The sequence below is a fragment of the Rhopalosiphum maidis genome, chromosome 2 (genome assembly GCF_003676215.2).
Source record: "Rhopalosiphum maidis isolate BTI-1 chromosome 2, ASM367621v3, whole genome shotgun sequence".
NCBI lineage: Eukaryota > Metazoa > Arthropoda > Insecta > Hemiptera > Aphididae > Rhopalosiphum > Rhopalosiphum maidis.
The window spans coordinates 56987561-57007971 of record NC_040878.1 but is presented as its reverse complement, the minus strand read 5'-3'; the positions used below and the strand labels follow the sequence as shown (position 1 = coordinate 57007971).

General features: G+C 28.7%; 3 protein-coding genes across 7 annotated transcripts in view; 2 read left to right on the top strand and 1 right to left on the bottom strand.

Annotated features, from left to right (window-relative positions):
* LOC113550961 (receptor-type guanylate cyclase Gyc76C-like) overlaps positions 1-9064 on the top strand; it is a 42734-nt gene extending 33670 nt beyond the window's left edge. For 4 of the 5 annotated variants that reach the window (XM_026952935.1, XM_026952934.1, XM_026952937.1 and 1 more), the window contains 19 exons: positions 234-299; positions 847-1087; positions 3449-3595; positions 3709-3911; positions 3987-4164; positions 4263-4429; positions 4508-4801; positions 4860-5120; positions 5377-5448; positions 5557-5722; positions 5811-5963; positions 6052-6250; positions 6318-6458; positions 6523-6646; positions 7113-7211; positions 7343-7487; positions 7580-7836; positions 7933-8232; positions 8315-8623. In XM_026952935.1, the coding sequence (XP_026808736.1) occupies positions 234-299; positions 847-1087; positions 3449-3595; positions 3709-3911; positions 3987-4164; positions 4263-4429; positions 4508-4801; positions 4860-5120; positions 5377-5448; positions 5557-5722; positions 5811-5963; positions 6052-6250; positions 6318-6458; positions 6523-6646; positions 7113-7211; positions 7343-7487; positions 7580-7836; positions 7933-8232; positions 8315-8623 (3522 nt within the window). Of the gene's footprint in view, positions 1-233; positions 300-846; positions 1088-3448; positions 3596-3708; positions 3912-3986; positions 4165-4262; positions 4430-4507; positions 4802-4859; positions 5121-5376; positions 5449-5556; positions 5723-5810; positions 5964-6051; positions 6251-6317; positions 6459-6522; positions 6647-7112; positions 7212-7342; positions 7488-7579; positions 7837-7932; positions 8233-8314 lie in introns of all 5 variants that reach the window. The other variant, XM_026952938.1, reaches the window with a different exon arrangement.
* A 1334-nt stretch (positions 9065-10398) lies between these two features.
* Positions 10399-13693, bottom strand: LOC113553111 (notchless protein homolog 1). The gene is made up of 11 exons (XM_026956269.1): positions 13383-13693; positions 13132-13295; positions 12900-13036; positions 12626-12818; positions 12379-12553; positions 11675-11789; positions 11483-11614; positions 11275-11392; positions 11110-11213; positions 10915-11041; positions 10399-10458 (listed from the first exon to the last, which is right to left on the bottom strand). The coding sequence occupies exons 1-11, from the start codon at positions 13518-13520 to the stop codon at positions 10446-10448; spliced, it is 1416 nt and encodes a 471-aa protein (XP_026812070.1). The 5' UTR covers positions 13521-13693; the 3' UTR covers positions 10399-10445.
* A 339-nt stretch (positions 13694-14032) lies between these two features.
* On the top strand, positions 14033-18533 carry LOC113553195 (cell division cycle protein 20 homolog). Its single transcript, XM_026956391.1, has 11 exons — positions 14033-14468; positions 14615-14792; positions 14920-15005; positions 15722-15825; positions 15905-16045; positions 16102-16231; positions 16292-16485; positions 16555-16734; positions 17576-17703; positions 17770-18019; positions 18113-18533. The coding sequence occupies exons 2-11, from the start codon at positions 14680-14682 to the stop codon at positions 18302-18304; spliced, it is 1518 nt and encodes a 505-aa protein (XP_026812192.1). The 5' UTR covers positions 14033-14468; positions 14615-14679; the 3' UTR covers positions 18305-18533.
* The last annotated feature ends 1878 nt before the right edge of the window (positions 18534-20411 follow it).

Genomic DNA, 20411 nt, shown 5'->3' with positions numbered 1-20411 from the left:
AATTTAATTATACAAAAATATAAATTAATTTCAATAGAACATACTATTGCAATAAATTCATTTTTACATAATATTCTAATCCTAAACACACATCATTCGACTTTGTGTATAATATATATATATATATATATGGTGGAGCACTGGAGCGTTTTATAAATCTTATTTTATTAAAACTTACTAATCATTTTGATAGAATTATGCGCCGACCATAACCTATGTTCAATGTGTTTCAGAAATGTGCCGATTACAAAGCATCGCAAGTACCGACGTTTGCTCGAACTGAACCTCCGGACACTCAAGTAATGAAATAAAAATATGTAAATTTATATAATTTATGTACAACTATATCTATATAATTATCATATTAAATAACTAGCATGGCAATTGCGCCGAATATCATATGCAAAAATAATTAAGCGAGGTGACTAAGACGGATCTACGAGTACAATATACATCGTTTCATATTTGCACCAATGATTTCAAAATATATTTAATTTAAACAGAAAATTCTTCAATTTTTTTTTTATCATGCTCTTTAATGCAAAAGAAAAATATAATTATTAATTTATACATTTTATATAACAGTTATCAACTTTATACATTTTTATAGTCAAACTTTTTGTTTTCACTAACCTACGCCGTAACATAATAAAATATAATTAAAAAAATATTCGAGAATTTTTTCCAATTTTTATTTTATTGTATATTACATAGGTACATTTACACAAAAAATATATAATACATTAGTTCAGATAATCAATAAAATGTTCGGTTCCGTTGGCTGACACTCGAAATAACATATCATAACACTAAAAACGATTTAATTTAGATTTTTATTTTTTGTAGATCACCAAATCGATTATTTCCTTGTTGAGGTATTACAATTGGAAGAAGTTCAGCATAATCACAGAAGAACCGTGGAAGAACGTAGCCGAGTCTTTGAAAATCCAAGCGTTATACGCCAACATGACCATCAACCATTTCTTAACGATTGTCGATCCGCACCAGTGCTGCGAACAAGATCAGTCGTGTTGCAACGTTGGACACTGGTACTCTGTAGTACAAGAAACCATGGTCAATACCAGAAGTAAGATTTTTTATGCATCCGCGCAGGTTGAAGATAATTACATAAACACATAAATACGCGTTCTCCGTATCGCATACGGTTGGACATCGCGACCATCGCTGCAATGCCATATATAACTTTATAAGAACAATATAAAGAAACTTGTAATTTTAAGCTTATTTTGTACTCTCAAACCAAATTGAAAATGTCTATAATCAGCACAAAAACAGTCAAAATATTTCCAAACTATTTAAACTAGTTAATGATAATTTGAATGTTTGTTGAAAAATCCAATCTCTATTTAAACTATCCATTTTTTAATTATAAATAAAAAAAACATTGATTTTATCAAATATGAATTTGGGTAAAATTCTGATTTTTCTTAAAATCGTACTTATAGTTACCTTATATTTTCTATCCCCCTTCCCAAAGTACTAATTTATTATTATTTACTACTAGAAATCACTATAAAAGTTAGAAGATTAAATGATTTTTCTACTATAATATTATATGTCTTCAAAAAAAAAAAAACATCACTATAAAACTAACACTGCATTTATCAATTCAAACATAATCTAAAATATTTCTGCGAGATAAGAAACTATACAATTAATTTGATAAACGACAATTCAATTTTCTTTCTTCGAATTTTAAAAAAGAGATTTGTATGGTTTGAGAATAATATAATTATTAATTTATACTTCAAATACGTAGAGAATTATTTAATACTAGCTATCTTCGAGCATTTCATTGACCATTAAAATTACTTTTCTTATATGATTCAAGCGTTGTTCATGTCGTTATAATTATATTTATCATTCGTAGACGAAACTACGTTCCTTTTATATCTTTATTCTTTATAGTTATCCCTATGAACTTCGTTGTCCATAAAAAATACCACCTCTTATATTATAGGACTTTTTAAAATATATTTCATCATAAATTGACATTGTGGACATAGTTGGCCCTCGTTCATCGCATCTAATACTTCGTTTTCGTTTAGCGTTCTTTCTTTTTGATCGGCTCTTAAGGGTTGTGGCACCAGAGGCGGCTCCACAGACTTGGTTAGAGGGGGACCTTAGTTTTAATTTTTCTTATGATTATAGGTTTTTCATAATATTTACATAATATAGATAGCACGTACATACTGTCATACCTACATACTTGTACGTATCTATGATAATCGATGGTATAATATGTTTTTAGCTTATAATTTTTTTTTCAACAATATACAATTTTTTTTAGAAATATAGGCCTGGGAGGGGGGCGCGGCCCCTAGGGCCCCCTTCCTGGAATCGCCCCTGTGTAGCATGATATTAAATAGCCTACAACCTTACCTAAAAAATAATTTTTCAAATTCGACTGGTATAGTTCTAGAGATTAGCGCGTTCAAATAAACTTTTCAGCTTTATGAAACCAAAATACCAAGCGAAGAGTCAAAAGGGATGTAACTTGGAAGAGACCAAAAGTTTTTAAATAACAACAAATTTAATTGAATTTAATTGCCTACTATCAGTAATCATAATAATTTATTAAAATTATATCTATATATATCTAAAAATAACTAATATTCTATAATATTCTACTTTTTTATTTGTATAGTGTTTACACTATTTTTAATTTTTAATAATATTTTATAAAAGTATTATTATTTTGTACTACTTAATCAAATAAAACAAAGGCTGTTTATTTTAATAACTAACTTTTGATTATATATATTATTAATTTTTATTTGGTCATAAACCACTTGTATGATTTATTGTCATAATATTGTTTTGTACAATGCGCAGTTTAATATAAATTAATTAATACTTTAATAATTTCACTCATTTACAGAGCGTTTGTATTTGAACAACGAGTATCTCGATAAAGTAAACTCGCGTCATCATAATTTTTCTGTTATAGGTACCTGTTAGGAAGTAGGTTCTTACAAGTCTCATAAAATAAATCTAATTGTGTGTATTGTGTAAATAAAAACTCCATAACTTTCAAATTATATTTAACTATTTCTAATATCCAAGAAAAAACTTGGATAAATTTGTATCGGAATCAAATTAATTAGTTTTTTTAGTTTACAGCGACAGTAGTGACTCGTAATATTATCTATTCAATGTACAGCGTGTTGTTTGTGTTCCGAATGTATCAAACAAAATATATAAAATATTTTTGTGTAGTATAAAAGTATAATATTATTAATATTATATATGACGAGCAGGCGAGATGTAAAAACTTTTGATCGCAACTTAATTGTATTATAATTTATCATAATATTATTAAATGATTAGTTAATTACTGGCAGGATACCCATCCTACGATAATTGTACACTATTATAAATATTTTCATAATTAAACATTTTTTTTGACACTTATTGTATTTTTTAGTTTACGTATTTTTGGGTGTTGCTAAATCGTTGGTGGACATGATGAACACAATGCACGCTTTACAGTTATTCGACAATGGTGATTACATGGTGATTTTTGCGGACACTAAGATCAACACTTGGAAAGACTCCCAACAATATTTGTGGAGTAATTATAATATTTTAACTTTATATTATTATATTGTTTCTGTTGCTGCCAGTGAAACTATATACTATTTTAACGTATTACTTATATTCGTGTTTTGATTTTTCTTCGTGTAGGACAACGTGATTCATTAGACATGTCGAATTGTATGGAAGAGAAAAATTTTCTCAAACGTGCCCGTTCGTTGTTGGTTATTGTTGCCTCGCCACCGTCACCAGAAAAATATGGAGTTTTCACAAATAAAGTATCAGAATACACCAGCAAAGAACCGTTTAAATTTCCAACACCAAACGTGTTTAAAAACGCATCATATGTCAAGGCAAGTACTGCTCACTTTTTTTTTTCAAGTAATATGTATCGACCGTAACACTAAATTATTTTTGTTGATTTACAGTTTGTGTCCATTTATGCTGCCTATTTGTACGATTCGGTTATGTTATATGCACGAACATTAGATCTCTTGCTTAGAGATAAAGCCAACGGTCGGGAATTAACTGGTGAAATGATTGATGAAATAGCTTACAATGGAACACTAATCATTGAAACACTTGTCAATAATATAACTTACCAGAGTAAGTAAAAATTAATAATACATTTTTAAAATGGGCACAGTGCAAATTGTATAAAATATCACTATAAATAATATATTAACAATGCAATTTATGTATAGGCATCACTGGTGCAACAATCAAATTAGACGATAATGGTGATTCGGAAGGAAACTATTCAGTGGTAGCATTAAAGTCGCACGATTTTCAATACCATTTGAATGAAGGAAATTTTTCTTGCCCATATTACATGATTCCTGTGGCTCAATTTTACCACGGTGAATTACTGGTAAGAATATGCAATCTAGTAATAAATTGTATTTTATTCTTTAAATGTTTAATATTATTTTGTTACTTGTAAGTGTAGGAGTACAAATTGAACTCTCCTAATTTGAAAATTGAATGGCCTGGTAAGAGTCGACCAGATGATGAACCTAGTTGTGGCTTCAACAATGAGTTATGTAAAAAAAACGACATGGAAAAGAGCTCCATTATAGTTGCTACAGTTTTGGGACTAACTTTATTCTGTGCATTTGTCATCACTCTGTCGATATATAGAAAATGGAAAATAGAATTAGAAATTGAAGGACTGCTGTGGAAAATAGACCCATCAGATCTGCTTGGATACTACAATAAAGATATTGTTTCATCTCCCAGCAAAGTAATTGTGTTCATTTAAGTTGAGTTTTTTATTTTATCAAACTGATATTGTTGTTTAGTTGAGTTTGGTTTCGGCTACCTCGTATGAATCCCGTTGTGGACTTCAAGTTTTTGCAACAACTGGTCATTATCGTAACATAACAGTAAGAATAAAAGAATTAAAGTTTTCAAAGCGCAAAGACATCTCCAGAGAACAAATGAAAGAAATGAGACTATTGAGAGATTTAAAACACAGCAACGTGAACTCTTTTATCGGTGCTACTATTGAACCATTACGAATACTTATAGTTACCGATTATTGTGCCAAAGGAAGTCTCTATGTGAGTTTTTTTTTTTTTTTAATTTCATTATATATTATATAATATACTCAATATATTCTGTCCAATGGGAGAACATGTCTGGGCTCAACAAATTGATTCTTTTATCTATTCTCTTGTTACTCCTGCCATTGAGATCTGCTCCACTACGGCAATTTATTTTGCGGAAATGAGCAAAAGAACCAAATTTCATTAAATCTTGGCATGTTCTCTCATCAGAAAACATATAATAATTTGTTGTAATTTTATATTTTTGTAGGATATAGTAGAAAATGAAGACATTAAACTAGACAAAATGTTTATCACATCTTTAGTTCACGATCTCATCAGAGTAAGTTGTAACCGGCTTTACATTGGTCTAATAACTCTGTTATTAATGCTAATTACATTCTAATTTAATTGAACGTGTCAATCGTTAGTGTACCCCATTGTTGTGCAGGGTATGATATTTATACACAACTCGCCTTTAGGTTGTCATGGGAACTTAAAATCATCTAATTGTATTGTAACTAGTCGTTGGGTATTGCAAGTCACTGATTTTGGTCTACATGATTTGAGGCAAGGCGCAGAAAACGATTCTATTGGTGAACATCAGTATTTTAGAAGTAAGCTTTTTCAGAAATTATAATTAATTTCTGAAATTATCATTGAAAAATCTTTATACAATATATTTATTTATATTTTTATTTTTAGATTTGTTATGGAAAGCTCCAGAGCTATTAAGAGATCCTAGTGCATCCGTAAAGGGTACACAAAAAGCGGATGTATATGCGTTTTCTATTATCTTGCATGAAATAATGTGTCGACGAGGTCCTTTTGGTGCTTGCGGCGTCGAAGAACCTAAAGGTTAGATACATGAAAGGTAACAATTTTTTAGGTAAAAACCTGTGAGCCCCAGATAAAATATTTAAGTTACATTTGTGTTTAATACCAGAAATTATAAGACTGGTTAAGTTAGGTTATGATGAAATAAATGGTGTGCCACTGAGGCCTAGTATACACCATTTGAGAGACTGCGAAATGGCAGAAGACTATGTCATCCAATGCATTACCGATTGTTGGGATGAATTCCCAGAAAATAGACCAGACTTTGGCATGATACGTGCCAGACTCAAAAAAATGAAAGACGGAAAGTATGTTGATCCTAATATCATAATTATTTATAATATATTTTTAATGTGTCCTATCTTATTAATTTAGACATAAAAATATAATGGATCAAATGATGGACATGATGGAAAAATATGCAAACAATCTTGAAGATCTAGTCAACCAACGCACTCACGAAGTTTATGAAGAAAAACAAAAAACTGAAGATTTATTGCATCGAATGCTACCAGCGTAATTATTAATTTGATAGTTTAGATTTATGAAATTTTAACTTGAATTTTATATAATTTAACAGACCAGTAGCAAAACAATTAACTCTAGGACATGGTATTGAACCAGAATCATACAATTCAGTTACTATTTACTTTAGTGATATTGTTGGTTTTACTGCAATGTCTGCTGAGAGTACCCCTTTACAGGTTAGTATATAAATATGAAATAGTAAAGTTTTTTGTTCAATATAATATAATATAATATGAGATTAATTTATTAAAACCAGGCTACACACAATCACTTATAGTCAGTGGTACAACTATAGGGGGGTGCAAAAATGTCTTTAGCACCCCCCTAAGTTAAAATTTAGTACCCCTTGTTTTTTTATACCTAACAATTATTATTTAAGTGAAATACCATCAATTGGTAAACTATTAATAGTTTTAGCACCCCACGTTTTAGAGGTCTAGTTGCGCTTATGCTTATAGTGTAATGAATTCTAGGTGAGCTAATAATTCCTTAAACAATATTTAGTGACGCATGATTGGTCCATACAGTTTTAAAGAACCATTAAATATTTTAATTAGTTAATTTTATATGTAACCCAGCATACAAATATTAAATAATAAAATCATACAAATTATATAGTAATTACTAATTTTTGTATTTAAGGTTGTTAATTTTTTAAACGATCTTTACACATTATTTGACAAAATCATTAAAGGCTACGATGTTTATAAAGTTGAAACAATAGGAGACGCATACATGGTGGTATGTATTATTATTATTGTTCTTATCTTATTTAATTATTCATTTTATTTACATAATATAAAATATTATTTACATTTGTTATTTTATTACAAATTACAATTATCAAATGGAAAGTGTATTATTTGGCTTAGGTGTCTGGGTTGCCTATTAGAAATGGTAATAGAAATTCTGGTGAAATAGCTTCAATGTCATTAAATTTACTTGAAGCCGTAAAACATCACAAAATAGCACATCATCCAGAAGCTACTTTAAAATTACGAATAGGAATTCACACAGGTATTACATAGTGTCATAATTTATTAAAAATTTTGATAGAAATTCATTATTGTTATTACTTATCTAAATTGCTTATTTTTAACGATTAATAGGACCTGTAGTAGCTGGTGTAGTTGGTCTTACAATGCCTAGGTATTGTCTGTTTGGCGATACTGTAAATACAGCCTCACGAATGGAATCTAACGGTGAACCATTGAAAATTCACATAAGTCAACAATGTAAAAATGCTCTTGATGAATTGGGAGGATATATAATCAAAGAACGTGGATATGTAAACATGAAAGGAAAAGGAGATGTACTCACTTATTGGCTTGAAGGGACAACTGATAAAGCTATTAAAAGAAGAGATGTATGTAAAATAAACCATAAAATAGATATTATAGTTATATTTTTGAAATAACAATTATTTTTACAAAATAAAGACTTATTTTATTTTTATGTTTAGGTGGATTTGACTGAATCACCTCCTCTGTTTTGTGGATCAAAACGTCACAGTCCAAAATTATACAATTTTGGAGAGTACGGCAGTAGGCGCCCATCGTTTGCTCCACGAGGAAATTCATTTGATCAAAATGCCAAAGACAGTCAGACTATACTCCACGAACAGCGGCCCACTCCTTTACCATATCCTTTGCTTGAATCACGATGTAAACAAATGATACATTCAACATCTATGGATCCATTTCCAAACAAACACATAAGCAGAGTGAGCTCAATGATCAAAAGAAGTTGTCGTTCGTTAGAGGTGAGAACAGTTATATTAATTTGCAATTAATATATTAAAACATATATATATTTCACAATCAAAAAATTATTTATTTCTATAGGATTCAAAACTTCTTAATGATCAATGCACAAAAGAAGAGAACTGTGAAGAAAGTGTTGAGGAAACTGCAGTTAATGGTAGCCTTCAATATACCCCTTTATTGTCAATAGAAGACAATAAACGATGGCATTCATTTGAAGATATTTCTATGGAACCTCATAGAAAGAAATTGGTTTCAAGAAATTCAATTAGGAGTTGGTTGGTTGGATTATTCAATGGTACTGCTACGTCTTGTCGAACTAGCGAAGTATCATTACGTAAAACATATTCAGACAGGCAACAGATTGTTGACAAGGAGAGTGTGGTTTAAATCAATAAGTATCAAACTAGGTTTGAAAATAATTTCAGGTAAAATTATCGCTAAAAAACTTAACAATAGGGAAATTTATAATATTGTAATCAAACACAATTAAAGTGCTGTACAAAAACTTCACAACTTTTTGACAATTTTGATTATAGCCTTTATTCTGCTTAAAAAAAAGCGCACAATTATATCATTGGCTTCATTTATGCCGTATATACATATAATAAATGTGTTTTAGACAAATACTATTTATTTTGTTACATGAAACATGAGTTAAATGAACAATATTTAGAATTTGTTGGTGTTTCTTACTTTTGATTAAGCAGAAAATCACATCACTAAAGTTGTTTGATAGGTACCATTGATTATTTATTAATTTTATCATTATTATTATTATTATGGATATATTATATTGTTATTATTATTACCTAATTATTGTGCCATTCAATAAATTAATAGGTATCTATAATAAAATAATGTGTCTCTTAAATATATTTTGTTGTAGTTATTTATTTTATTTTTACTCATTTGATAATATTAATAGTTTAATTATTTTTTAATGGTCAAAGTTACTACATTATTACAATAGATAATAATATTATAAAATATATAGATTTATATTTATGAAATATATTTTGTTTTTGTTTTTTTTTTTTTAAGTTATATAATTGTTCAAAGTTTTTAGATATTATAAATTAAACTAAATAGAGCAATTTGGATTTCTTTAATTTTTTTTTTTTTTCATATTTATATATTTAAACAATTATTTTATTTTTGGGCTAAGTATTATTGGTTAGTGGTCACAATAATTATGTGTATTTGTTATAATTTTTTAAATGTGGCTTAGCATTATAGTGAACATATTCATTTTCATTATTTACTATCATATTGTAGCTTTATCGTTATGAAATTTACATCTTAAAACTATGGGAGATAATATTTATCAGATTACCTATTTTATTTTTTAAATATTTATTTTCTCCTTACAATGTACACTCATTGATAATGATTTATGATTCATCCAGTCTTGTTAAATGTTTGAATTTTACCTTTAATATTTATATTAATTATGTTTATGCCAATCACAAGTTATTTACAACTAAACTGTTTTGTTACATATTAAGCTTTGTATTTGTTTTCCAGTAACTGATTCAGTATTCTATAATCTTGATTTCGGTTATTAAACAACTTTTGAGTGTTATAGAAAATGAAACATAATTTTTGTCTTACGTAAGCTTAGTCATACACTTTGTTATCCTCAGAAATTTAATTACTATCTTAATAATTAATGTACTTCATTTTTTGAGAGGCTGAGATGCTTGGTTGACATCTTTCTGACCATTTACAGTTTTTATAAGATTTGAGTTGTCAGGAATCTTAAATTTTTTATAAATTAATTTAGTTACAATATTTTATGGAAATTTCAAGAAAAATATCACTGAAGGATATGAAGTTCTGAGGTGATGTCACTGGGTATAATAAGCTGGAATTCTGAACTTTTTCGTAGATCATAAAATAAATTATTGTGGTTAAATTCTGTAAATATCTTGATTACGTTGTGTACAAAAATTCTAATCATAAGGTGCTGGTATAGTGCAAATATCTGTATTATATAATGAACTCTATTATTTCAAATTGTTTGGACAAATTTTACTTCAGTTTATGGAGAGTAAAACAAAACAAATAGAAATAATTTAAGAAACAACAATTTATATTACATATAATAAAAACATTTATTTACATAATTTAATACATTGAAAAGTCAATGATGTATAAAAATATGTTATGAACAGTGTAAATAATTTGTTTTTGAGAAACGTTTAAACAATTAATGTGTCCACCTGAAACAAATAATTAAAAAAAAGTTATGAATAAGCAATATCTAATAACCAAACATTCAGATTCATTTTTTACATTTGATTAGAATAGAATGTTGTTTAAAGTAGAGGTCAGTATATTTTTAATTTTATAGTTGTATAAAATCTAAATTATAATTTAATTATCTGTCAATAAAATAAATATGAAATGAAAAAATAAAGAATAAAACATAAATATCCGTCCATCATATTCATCTGATGAAACATAATTTCAAACATTATTAATATGTATAATACATTTCTAAATGTAGTACAGTGCCAGATAGAGTAAGTATCAGTTCAGAGTTTTAAAACTTTTACTACTAGATATAATATCTATATAAAAAATATTAAAATATGTTTATACATTTAAACAATATAAATAATAAATAAAACAAAAAAATATAATAATTATAATTATTTTTAAATAATAAGACTTACAGTCTAAGTACTTTGTCTTTTCCGCCAGAAGCAACTTTATGCCCATCTGGAGACCAATCAACAGCAAAAACTTCATCAGCATGACCGGGAAGATCACCTTGTAATTTTTTGGCTTTCACGTCCCATACTAGAAATATCATAATTATTGTTATTTAAATGTAGTTGTGTTAGAATTAAAAAATGTAAAATAAAGACCTTTTAACGTCGAGTCTGCACTTCCACTAACTAGTAGTCTAGAATCGGCTGACCAACATATCATGTAAACTGCTTGTACGTGCCCTCGCATTGTTCCAAGAAATCTAAGGAAAACCAAATGTTTCGTCAACACATGAATTATTTCAAAGATATGAGTAAACCTACTGTCCAGTTTTTCCATCCCATAATTTTATAGACTTGTCAAATGAAGCAGATGCTGCTATCCGTGTATCAGGTGAAAACTGTACACAATTGATCAGCTGTTGATGTCCAGTCATCCTTGCTATACAATAAGAAATACTTTTCAATTATATTTGATATATTATTATGTATACAAATGATCATTTTGAGCAGGATTAACAGAAATTATTACCAATAGAGTTTTTACTACTTTCAGGGGCCCATAAAAAAAGCGTAAAATCGTCTGATCCAGAAATCAATCGTTCACCACCATTTGCAACAGCCGCATCATATCGTTTTTTAGCCTCAGCTAATACATTATCAGCTAAAAAAATCACATGAACATTAAAAAAATTAACATTTTAATAAAAACAAATAAGTATACTTTTGTCAGTGGAACAAGGTAGGGGTACCATTGCTGTTTTTATCACATAATCAGTACTGAGTGCAAGAGTGTTCACCCAATGAGCATGGCCTTCTAACGTCCTACATAAAATACCCTAAATATAACATGAAAACAAAAGCTATAAGACATTGATTCATTTTGTTGTGTTGATAATTTATTCATTATCAAATTGATAAGTTTAACTTAATTTGAAATCAAATTGGGTCCTATTAGTACACTGCAATCTCATTAATTAATCCACTGCATATAGGGATAGAGTAATGTCAAAATTTAGATAAATCTAGAATACTCAAAATACTTATTAATATATTATGTGTATTATTTTTAATTAAATTAAATCATAAGTATTATAAATTAAGAAACTATTAGCAGAATTAATTAATTAATTTTGGTATTGATAATTGTTTTTTTTCTTTTTCAAGGAATGCTCCATTTTTGGCTTTATTTCATAATTTTCTTTAACTTATATTATTCATTATACATATTCATTATCAGTAGAGTAAGGATGTTTATGATTAATCAGTATCATCAATTTAATACAATTAACTGTTCATTGTAAAAATAATTTTAAATTAATAATATTTCTGTATTTTTGAGTGGTCACACGAGATTTTACTGTATTTTATTATAAAATTATAATACTAATACGATTATTTTAAATCATTATAGTATTTATTACTTACATCATCAGCTCTCCAAACTTTAATTGTACGATCTTGTGAACTACTATACAATAAGCCTGTTCCGCCCCATTTTAAGCAAGTAATACTACGTGTGTGACTAGTAAGAGACCTTTGGCACTGACCAAGTATTACATCCCAAATACGAATATCTCCATCTTTACTACTGCTCGCAAATCTAGATCAATATAATACATTTGTAGAGTTGAATATGAATTTTGATACAGAAAAAATGAAATATCTTATTTACGTTCTACACTCTGGAGATAAATGATATGGAGCCCAACATAGAGCAGTAATCCATTGCTTATGTCCGGTCATTGGTGGACCAACTCGTTTGCCAGTTTCAACATTCCAAGACATGATCATTCCATTTTTGCAACCTGATACTAAATATTTACTGTTTGGAGACCAGGCAATACACAACACCCAATTTTTATGACCTATAATATACATAAAATTATATACATGGCTAAATCAATATTATTAATAATTAAATTTTAAGTCAATAAAAAGTGGTAAACCTTCACAGGTATGCAACGGTGTTTGCATGTCAAGATCCCAAAACCTAACTGTGGTGTCACCAGACCCACTGGCCAATTTCCGACTGTCTGGACTGAACTGAACTGATATCACAGCTTCTGCATGACCAGGCAAAGAACTAAAAACATTTTACGGTAACTTACAAAAATACAATAATAATTATCTATGTAGAGACATAATATTACATTGCATTCAAATATTTTCAATACTAACCTGGTACATCGGGTGATAGGTCGGACTTTAAACACGGCTTGTTCTTGATAGACAATATCTACAACGAGTTCAGTGCTGAATTTTTTTTTGGCATCAAGACATTCATCCAGATTGTTGGTGATTTCTTTGTCATCGACAAAAAATGCATAGGGTACAGTCTCTTCCTAAATTGTATCGTTTTTATTATTAATTTATTTGCTACTTGAAATACATTGTAGACGCAATAGATTCGGAAACCATTCGATTATTACTTGTTTGAGTAACGAATTGCAAATCAGTTGTAAATGATTGACGGTGACATCTCGAGGCAGGTCCATCATATTGCTGACCGTCTCGCCCGTTTCCGACTTGAAACGGGCCAGCACCGTGCTCACTCCGTCCTCGGTCATTTTGTTTTAAGTAGCTATTAACAACGTCAGTCCATGAACTACACACTACACAGGATTCGACAAAACTAGATACTATAGACAGTTACAGATTTTAAATTTGTACACAACGCACAAATCCCTCGGATATTGAGATGGGCACAGATATGCCCGGCAGATCTTTCAAAAACATATTGCGTGAATTGTGATAGTGAAATTAACCTCAAAACAATTTCTTATCAAAATATAAATACAGTTTAGCCTTACCGCGAAATATTTATTCTGTGGCATCGCGATTTAATGGCATATCATAAACCATAAGGACATTATAATTTATTGTTCTGTGATTATAATTACACATTTCTAAGATTTCTTAACATTTAGTTTTTTTTTAATTGAAAAGTATAATATACAATTAGTAACATAAACGTATCTAGTATTTTTTTTATGATAAATATTAAGTGTATATCTATTAGTTGTCGATCTGGTCATACTTGATTTTCGTTTTCTTATCAATACGATCGTACGCCATAGATTTCAAACAGTGTATTTATTTTAACGGACAACGGCCTTTTTTACACCAGTTACACCTACGAATCTGCAATCTTTTTGGATCTTGGGTTCCAACGGCTTGCGGTCTTGCGTTTGTCATTTATCATCCAAAAATAAATCCATTTCGTACCGAGTACCGATTATTGTAGTGTAATGCTCATAAGTATTTGACAATACTATATTACTATAATAATTGTCATAAGCGTAACAGACAACAGTCAAAATATTCTTCAAACGACTGAAAAAAACCCATTTTTATTGTATTATTATGTTTTTTTCTTAATTTACATATCATTTGTAATTGACCTCCAAAAAAGAATCCCTTAAGTATTTGAATCCTTTATTAGTTATGTACAATATTTTTTTATCAAGGTGAATACAAATACATTACACTTAGTTCCAGCTTCTAGCTATCCACAGGTAAGTAAAGAAAAACAATGTTATCATGATCTCAGAAACCAAATAATAATTCTAATGTATTGCACAATTTTCTTATATTTTTCATTAGTTTGTTAATAATTTCTGGTGAGATAAGTACTTAGTTAATAATTTTTTTTACTCCATAGCAAAAGGTATCAGTTCATCATCCACATATATTAATATTCCTATCTATTGATACATTCAGTTTAGAATGTCTCAATTTACCTTTGTCAATGACCTCAAAAGTGCTGTAAGAATGGATGAGCCAATTACCAGCGGTCCAGTTCCGCGTTGGATGAAGAAAAGCGTAGAATCATCCTCAAGGTATATCTTAATGTATTGCATTATTTACATTTGTGTACATTTTAAGAAATGTGTTTGTTATGTTTTATTTTAATAAAAATAAATAAATAAATTATTTTGTGTTGTTTTAACTATGTTTGCACTGTAGTTCTGCAAATACTTCGAGAAAAAATAATGAATTAATGTCTATCAAGAAGACTCCATCAAAAACACCTAATAAATCAAAGTCACCAGGTTTGTAAAGTTGTTAAATATGTATACTTCCATCTATGTCACTGTGGTTATCAAAATTAATTTTATATAAAAACTATTATCAACTACTATAATTTGTTAATTTGTTCAATAGTATTAATTTAAAATCATCTATAGTAACAATTGCTATAAAATTAATCTGACTATCAAAAATAATTCACAAAGTTGTTAAAATTAACCATTAAAAATGAATAAAAATCATCTTAATCGATTTTTTAAAAGAAATAAATTAAAACCTCGAAAATTAAATGTTAATTCTCCAGAATCATTGATTACTAATAATTTTAAAAATTCATCTACTTCGATACAAGGTAAAAAAATGATAATATTATATTATTCATGTTTCATATTGAATTTAAGTAGGTATGTCTAATTTTAACGTAATAGATTGATAAATTACACAATTTTAAAAGTGTGTCTTTAATCTTAAAGCACATGCTAATGAAACAATGTTCTATCATTTATTTCAATTAAACAAATATACCCAAAACAATTTGAGTTCTTATATAACAAATAATTGTTGATTTTTTTTAATATTTTAAATCATAAATATACTTGCATATTGTTATCTACTCTATATGAAAAAAACAGGTAAATACAATCATATTGTTGCCTACATTAATAAATATTATTTTTTAAATATTTTAACTTCATATTCTATAGTAAATTACACCCAGTAAAACTATTTATTTTAATAGCTTCAAGATCAGCATCAAATACACCAGCTAAACCTAAAACACCTGGTGGTGACAGATTCATTCCTTCCAGGATGTCTACAAATTTTGACATAAGTCATTTTAAAGTAAATCACAAATGTGTATTAAATATTTAGATGTTTTTAATATTTTTATCTTAACAAATTAGTTGATTTTGTTTTATAGATGAACCAAGAGAATGAAAACCTTGACATAAGTCCAACTCAATCAGATTACCGAAAAGCCATGTCTGAGAATCTCCATGGTTGTGATATTAATAATGTCCGTGTTCTATCCTATCAAAACAAAGCACCGGCTCCTCCTGATGTATAGTAATTAATAGTTTCTTATAAGCACAAGTATATAATTAATAATTATTTTAGGGTTATCAAAATGCTTTAAAAGTAGTTTATAGTCAATCTAAGACCCCTATGAATATACGTGGAGCTACTCGTTATATACCACATGCACCAGACCGTATTTTGGACGCTCCTGAAATTGTTGATGACTATTGTACAGTATTCTATTAACTACATTCATGTAACTATAAATAACGGTTTTCATTTTTAACAGATCTAAATTTAATTGACTGGAGCTTTTCCAACATATTGGCCGTAGCTTTAGGCACAAGTGTATATCTTTGGAATGCCGACACTGGTGCCATTGACCAATTGTTAGATTTAGAAGGCGCAGACTACGTCACTTCTCTAAGCTGGGTCCCTAACGGAAATCTATTAAGTGTTGGAACTGCTTTAGGACCTGTACAAGTATGTAAAAATATATCTAATTTTGAACATAGAATAATACTAAACTAATATTATTATTTATCGAATTAGTTATGGGATGCATCACAGACAAAGCGGCTGCGTGTAATGAACAGTCACAGTTCAAGAGTAGGTGCCATGTCATGGAACAATCATATACTAACTACAGGTTGCAGAAATGGACAACTTGTTCACAATGATGTCAGACAGAGAGAACACATTGTTGGTACAATTCAATCCCACACTCAAGAAGTATGTACCAAGATTTTTAGAATATTTGATTTTATTACTTTCTTGATTTTTAATCAAGTAAGTATGGTAATTGAAATAAAAAAAGTCTGAATTTTTGTTAAATAGGAAAATGACAAAATGTGACTCAGTTGTAATGAGTAGGTGGATAGTTAAGCTAGCTTTAACATAAAGTATTAATGAAAGAGATCCGATATCGCACCCAAGAGGTATAACAATTTGAATTCACAAAAACGTTGACGTGAACAGTCCCAAAACTTTAACATTTCTCCAAAACTATTATAGCTAAAAAGTTGGTTGATAGCTCATTAGAAAGGGATTATCAAGTAGATTAAAAATTTCCAAATAAAATTATTTTTTGGTAGATTTTCATTTAGCGTGGTAGATTACTGAAACTCGAAAACTGATTTTGTTATTAGGGTTTTTGATAGATTCACATTGGCTTGGAGAAGTGCTGTGAAGGTTTTCAGAACTTTAACTTCAATTGTTAACTCATTACAAAGCTATAAAGCTGAAAAACATAAAAAAAATGCCCAATAAAATGTGTTTTAATATTTTTTGAAGCTCTGTAGTGAATTAAATATAAAAGATAAAGTTCTGAAAATCTTCACTGTACTTCTCCTAGCCAATGTGAATCTAACAAGACCCCAAACAATAAAATCTGCTCAGAAGTCCGTTTCAGAAATCTATCTCACTAAATGAAAACAAAAATAAAATATATATTATATACAATTAATAAATTTTTAAAAATTGAAAATCAAGATAGTTCACATGCCGATCTTTGAATTGGCAAGCATTTTTATGTCTCAAAACATTAACCCTAACCTTATTTAATTTTGTATAGGTATGTGGTCTTAAATGGTCAACTGATGGTCGTTATCTAGCCAGTGGAGGCAACGATAACCTATTGAATGTGTATAGTGGCTTACCTGGCCAAGCAACTTACCAATCAGAACCAATATACAGTTTCAGGTAATATTGGAGTATCTAAAAATTTTAATGTATAACAGAGTATAATTTTCCATATTTTTACTCTAGCCAACATCAAGCTGCCGTTAAAGCATTAGACTGGTGTCCATGGCAAACTAATGTTCTAGCCAGTGGCGGTGGTACAGCCGATCGAACTATCAGGTTTTGGAATTGCAACAATGGTCAGTGTATCAATTCAGTTAATGCTAATTCGCAGGTGTGTGCTATTTTGTGGTCAAAAACTTACAGAGAATTGGTATCAGCACACGGTTTTGCAAACAACCAGCTTACAATTTGGAAGTATCCTTCGTTGACAAAGGTGAGTTAATTAATAATATAATAACGTGTGCATGAAGTACCATTGATTGATAAATATTTTTATTTTATTTTATTTTTTAATTTTATCCATGAGGTTGCTGAGCTCACTGGACATACAAATCGTATTCTGAATCTAGCCATGTCACCAGATGGTTCAACAGTACTTTCAGCTGGTGCAGATGAGACCCTGCGAATGTGGAAGTGCTTTTTACCAGATCCAAACAAGAAGAAAGAACATGAGAAACGCTCTTCTAGACCCACTATACTGGGTCCAGGCCTAAGATAAATATTTTGTTTTACTTTTTGTCAATTAAACTTTTATATAATATTTGTGTCAACCTTTTACTTACGCGATTTAAACATTTAATTTTATTTATAAAAGACTTAATTTTACTTTTACTTGCATAGTGTACATAAATAGACTTTTTGTAATTATTTTCTCCATTGTATTTTATATTTTTATGTTATTATTCCATGTCTATGTATTTTTTTGATCAAGTAATTTTATGTTATGGTTAGACCAATTAATGTATTCAGAATTATTAATGTATATATTGACTACAAAAATAAAGATACTAATGCATTTTATAGATTCAAATTGTTTATACTAATTAGGTATGTTGGTTACTTTATCTTTAAATATGGAAAAAATTAATAACATAGACCAGGAGCAGCGCTACACGAGGTCCAGGGTGGGCAAATATCCCCGCTCCCCACGTTTGATTTTGCCCCTACATTGCCCCCCTCCCCTATAATATAATATTAAAAAGTTGAAGTTATATTGTAGTACATTTATAATAATAATAAACTAAGTATAGTTTTTGATTATTTATTTAAAAATATAACATGTTATACCCAAAATCTTTTTAGCAATACTTTTCTGAAAATATGGTATAAACAAATTAATGGGTGATCGAGCATACATAAATTCCTCCCCCCCCCCCACAAACAGGTTGGGTTAGGAAAAATATCTGGCGCCGACACTGACATTAATTTCTTTATAATAATATGTCTATAATGCTTGCAATAATATTCTAGTGAGTCACATTCGGAGTAACTGATATTCGTAATTTGTAGTAATTTATTCGATGAAATCACTTTTCGTGCTATCTATGGTGTTATTCATGGTTACGTACCACCTAAATCCCGCATCAAGTAGATCCACGTACATCAACTGAATCCATGGATACCCAGATATTGGCGGTAATTTTAAAAACTTATCTAAAAAAATACTTAAATAACAATTTAAATTTTAAAAATATTATGAAATGTAAGTAAGTTACATGGCGTTAGTAAAATCTCTAATTCCATTAATTATGATATTAGATTCGATGTCTTAAATAAGTATAGTAATGTTTCATTATATTCTAATATACACGATATATGAATTATCGATTATGTTAATGTAGAATTTATTTATAATTTTAAAAGAACTTCTTGAAATAATGAGTGTTTTATGATAAAAAAATCACTGTGTATAATAATTTTTCACAGTTAAAAAAATTGTTATTTTTTGCTAAATTTTCATTTAGAGTGGTAGATTACCGCAAATGGAGAACGGGTTTTATTATTTGGGGTCTTGTTAGATTCACTTAGTCCAGGAGAAGTGCTGTAAAAATTTTCAGAACTTTATCTTCAATCGTTAACTCACTACAAAGGTATAAAACTGAAAAACATTAAAAAAACTCCCAATAAAATGTGTTTTAATTTATTTTTAAAAGCTCTGTAGTGAATTAATTATAAAATATAAAGTTCTGAAATCGTAGCCCCCTCAACTTTTTCAATAGATTTCCGCCTATGCCTATAATACATCAGAGTAAACCGTAGGCCCATAGTAGATAATAAAATAATCTCGCATTTCATATAGATATATTATAAACACGACAAAACGAACATTGCTAACGATAGAACTATCCATTTATCAATTGTTGCTATTTAAAAACACTAATAAAGCACGCAAATATAATCGTCTATAAAGAGCTCAAAATGAATTACAATTATTTGAAAACTATACCATTTATAGAAAAAATGATAAAATAAATACTTAGTAAACATTCTTAATTTTACGGCTATTCGTTTTTGAATTTTAAGAAAATAAAAAATCACTTTTGTTGAAAACTGATTAGTGTAAAAGATTAAGAACATAATGATTCTAGAGGAATTGTAGCCTATGGTTAATAAAATCCAAATGTGTACAATCACATATTCACATGCAAACATTTGTATTTTATTATAAGACACAAATACCTACGTAACCAATGCGTCAGTAAATTAGTAAAATATGAAGTTTAAAATTTACATGAAATAAAAATAAAATCATTAATAAAATACACGATAATTAGTAAATAAAAATATGTGTAAATTCAATGTTTTAAGTAAACTAATAGATACAT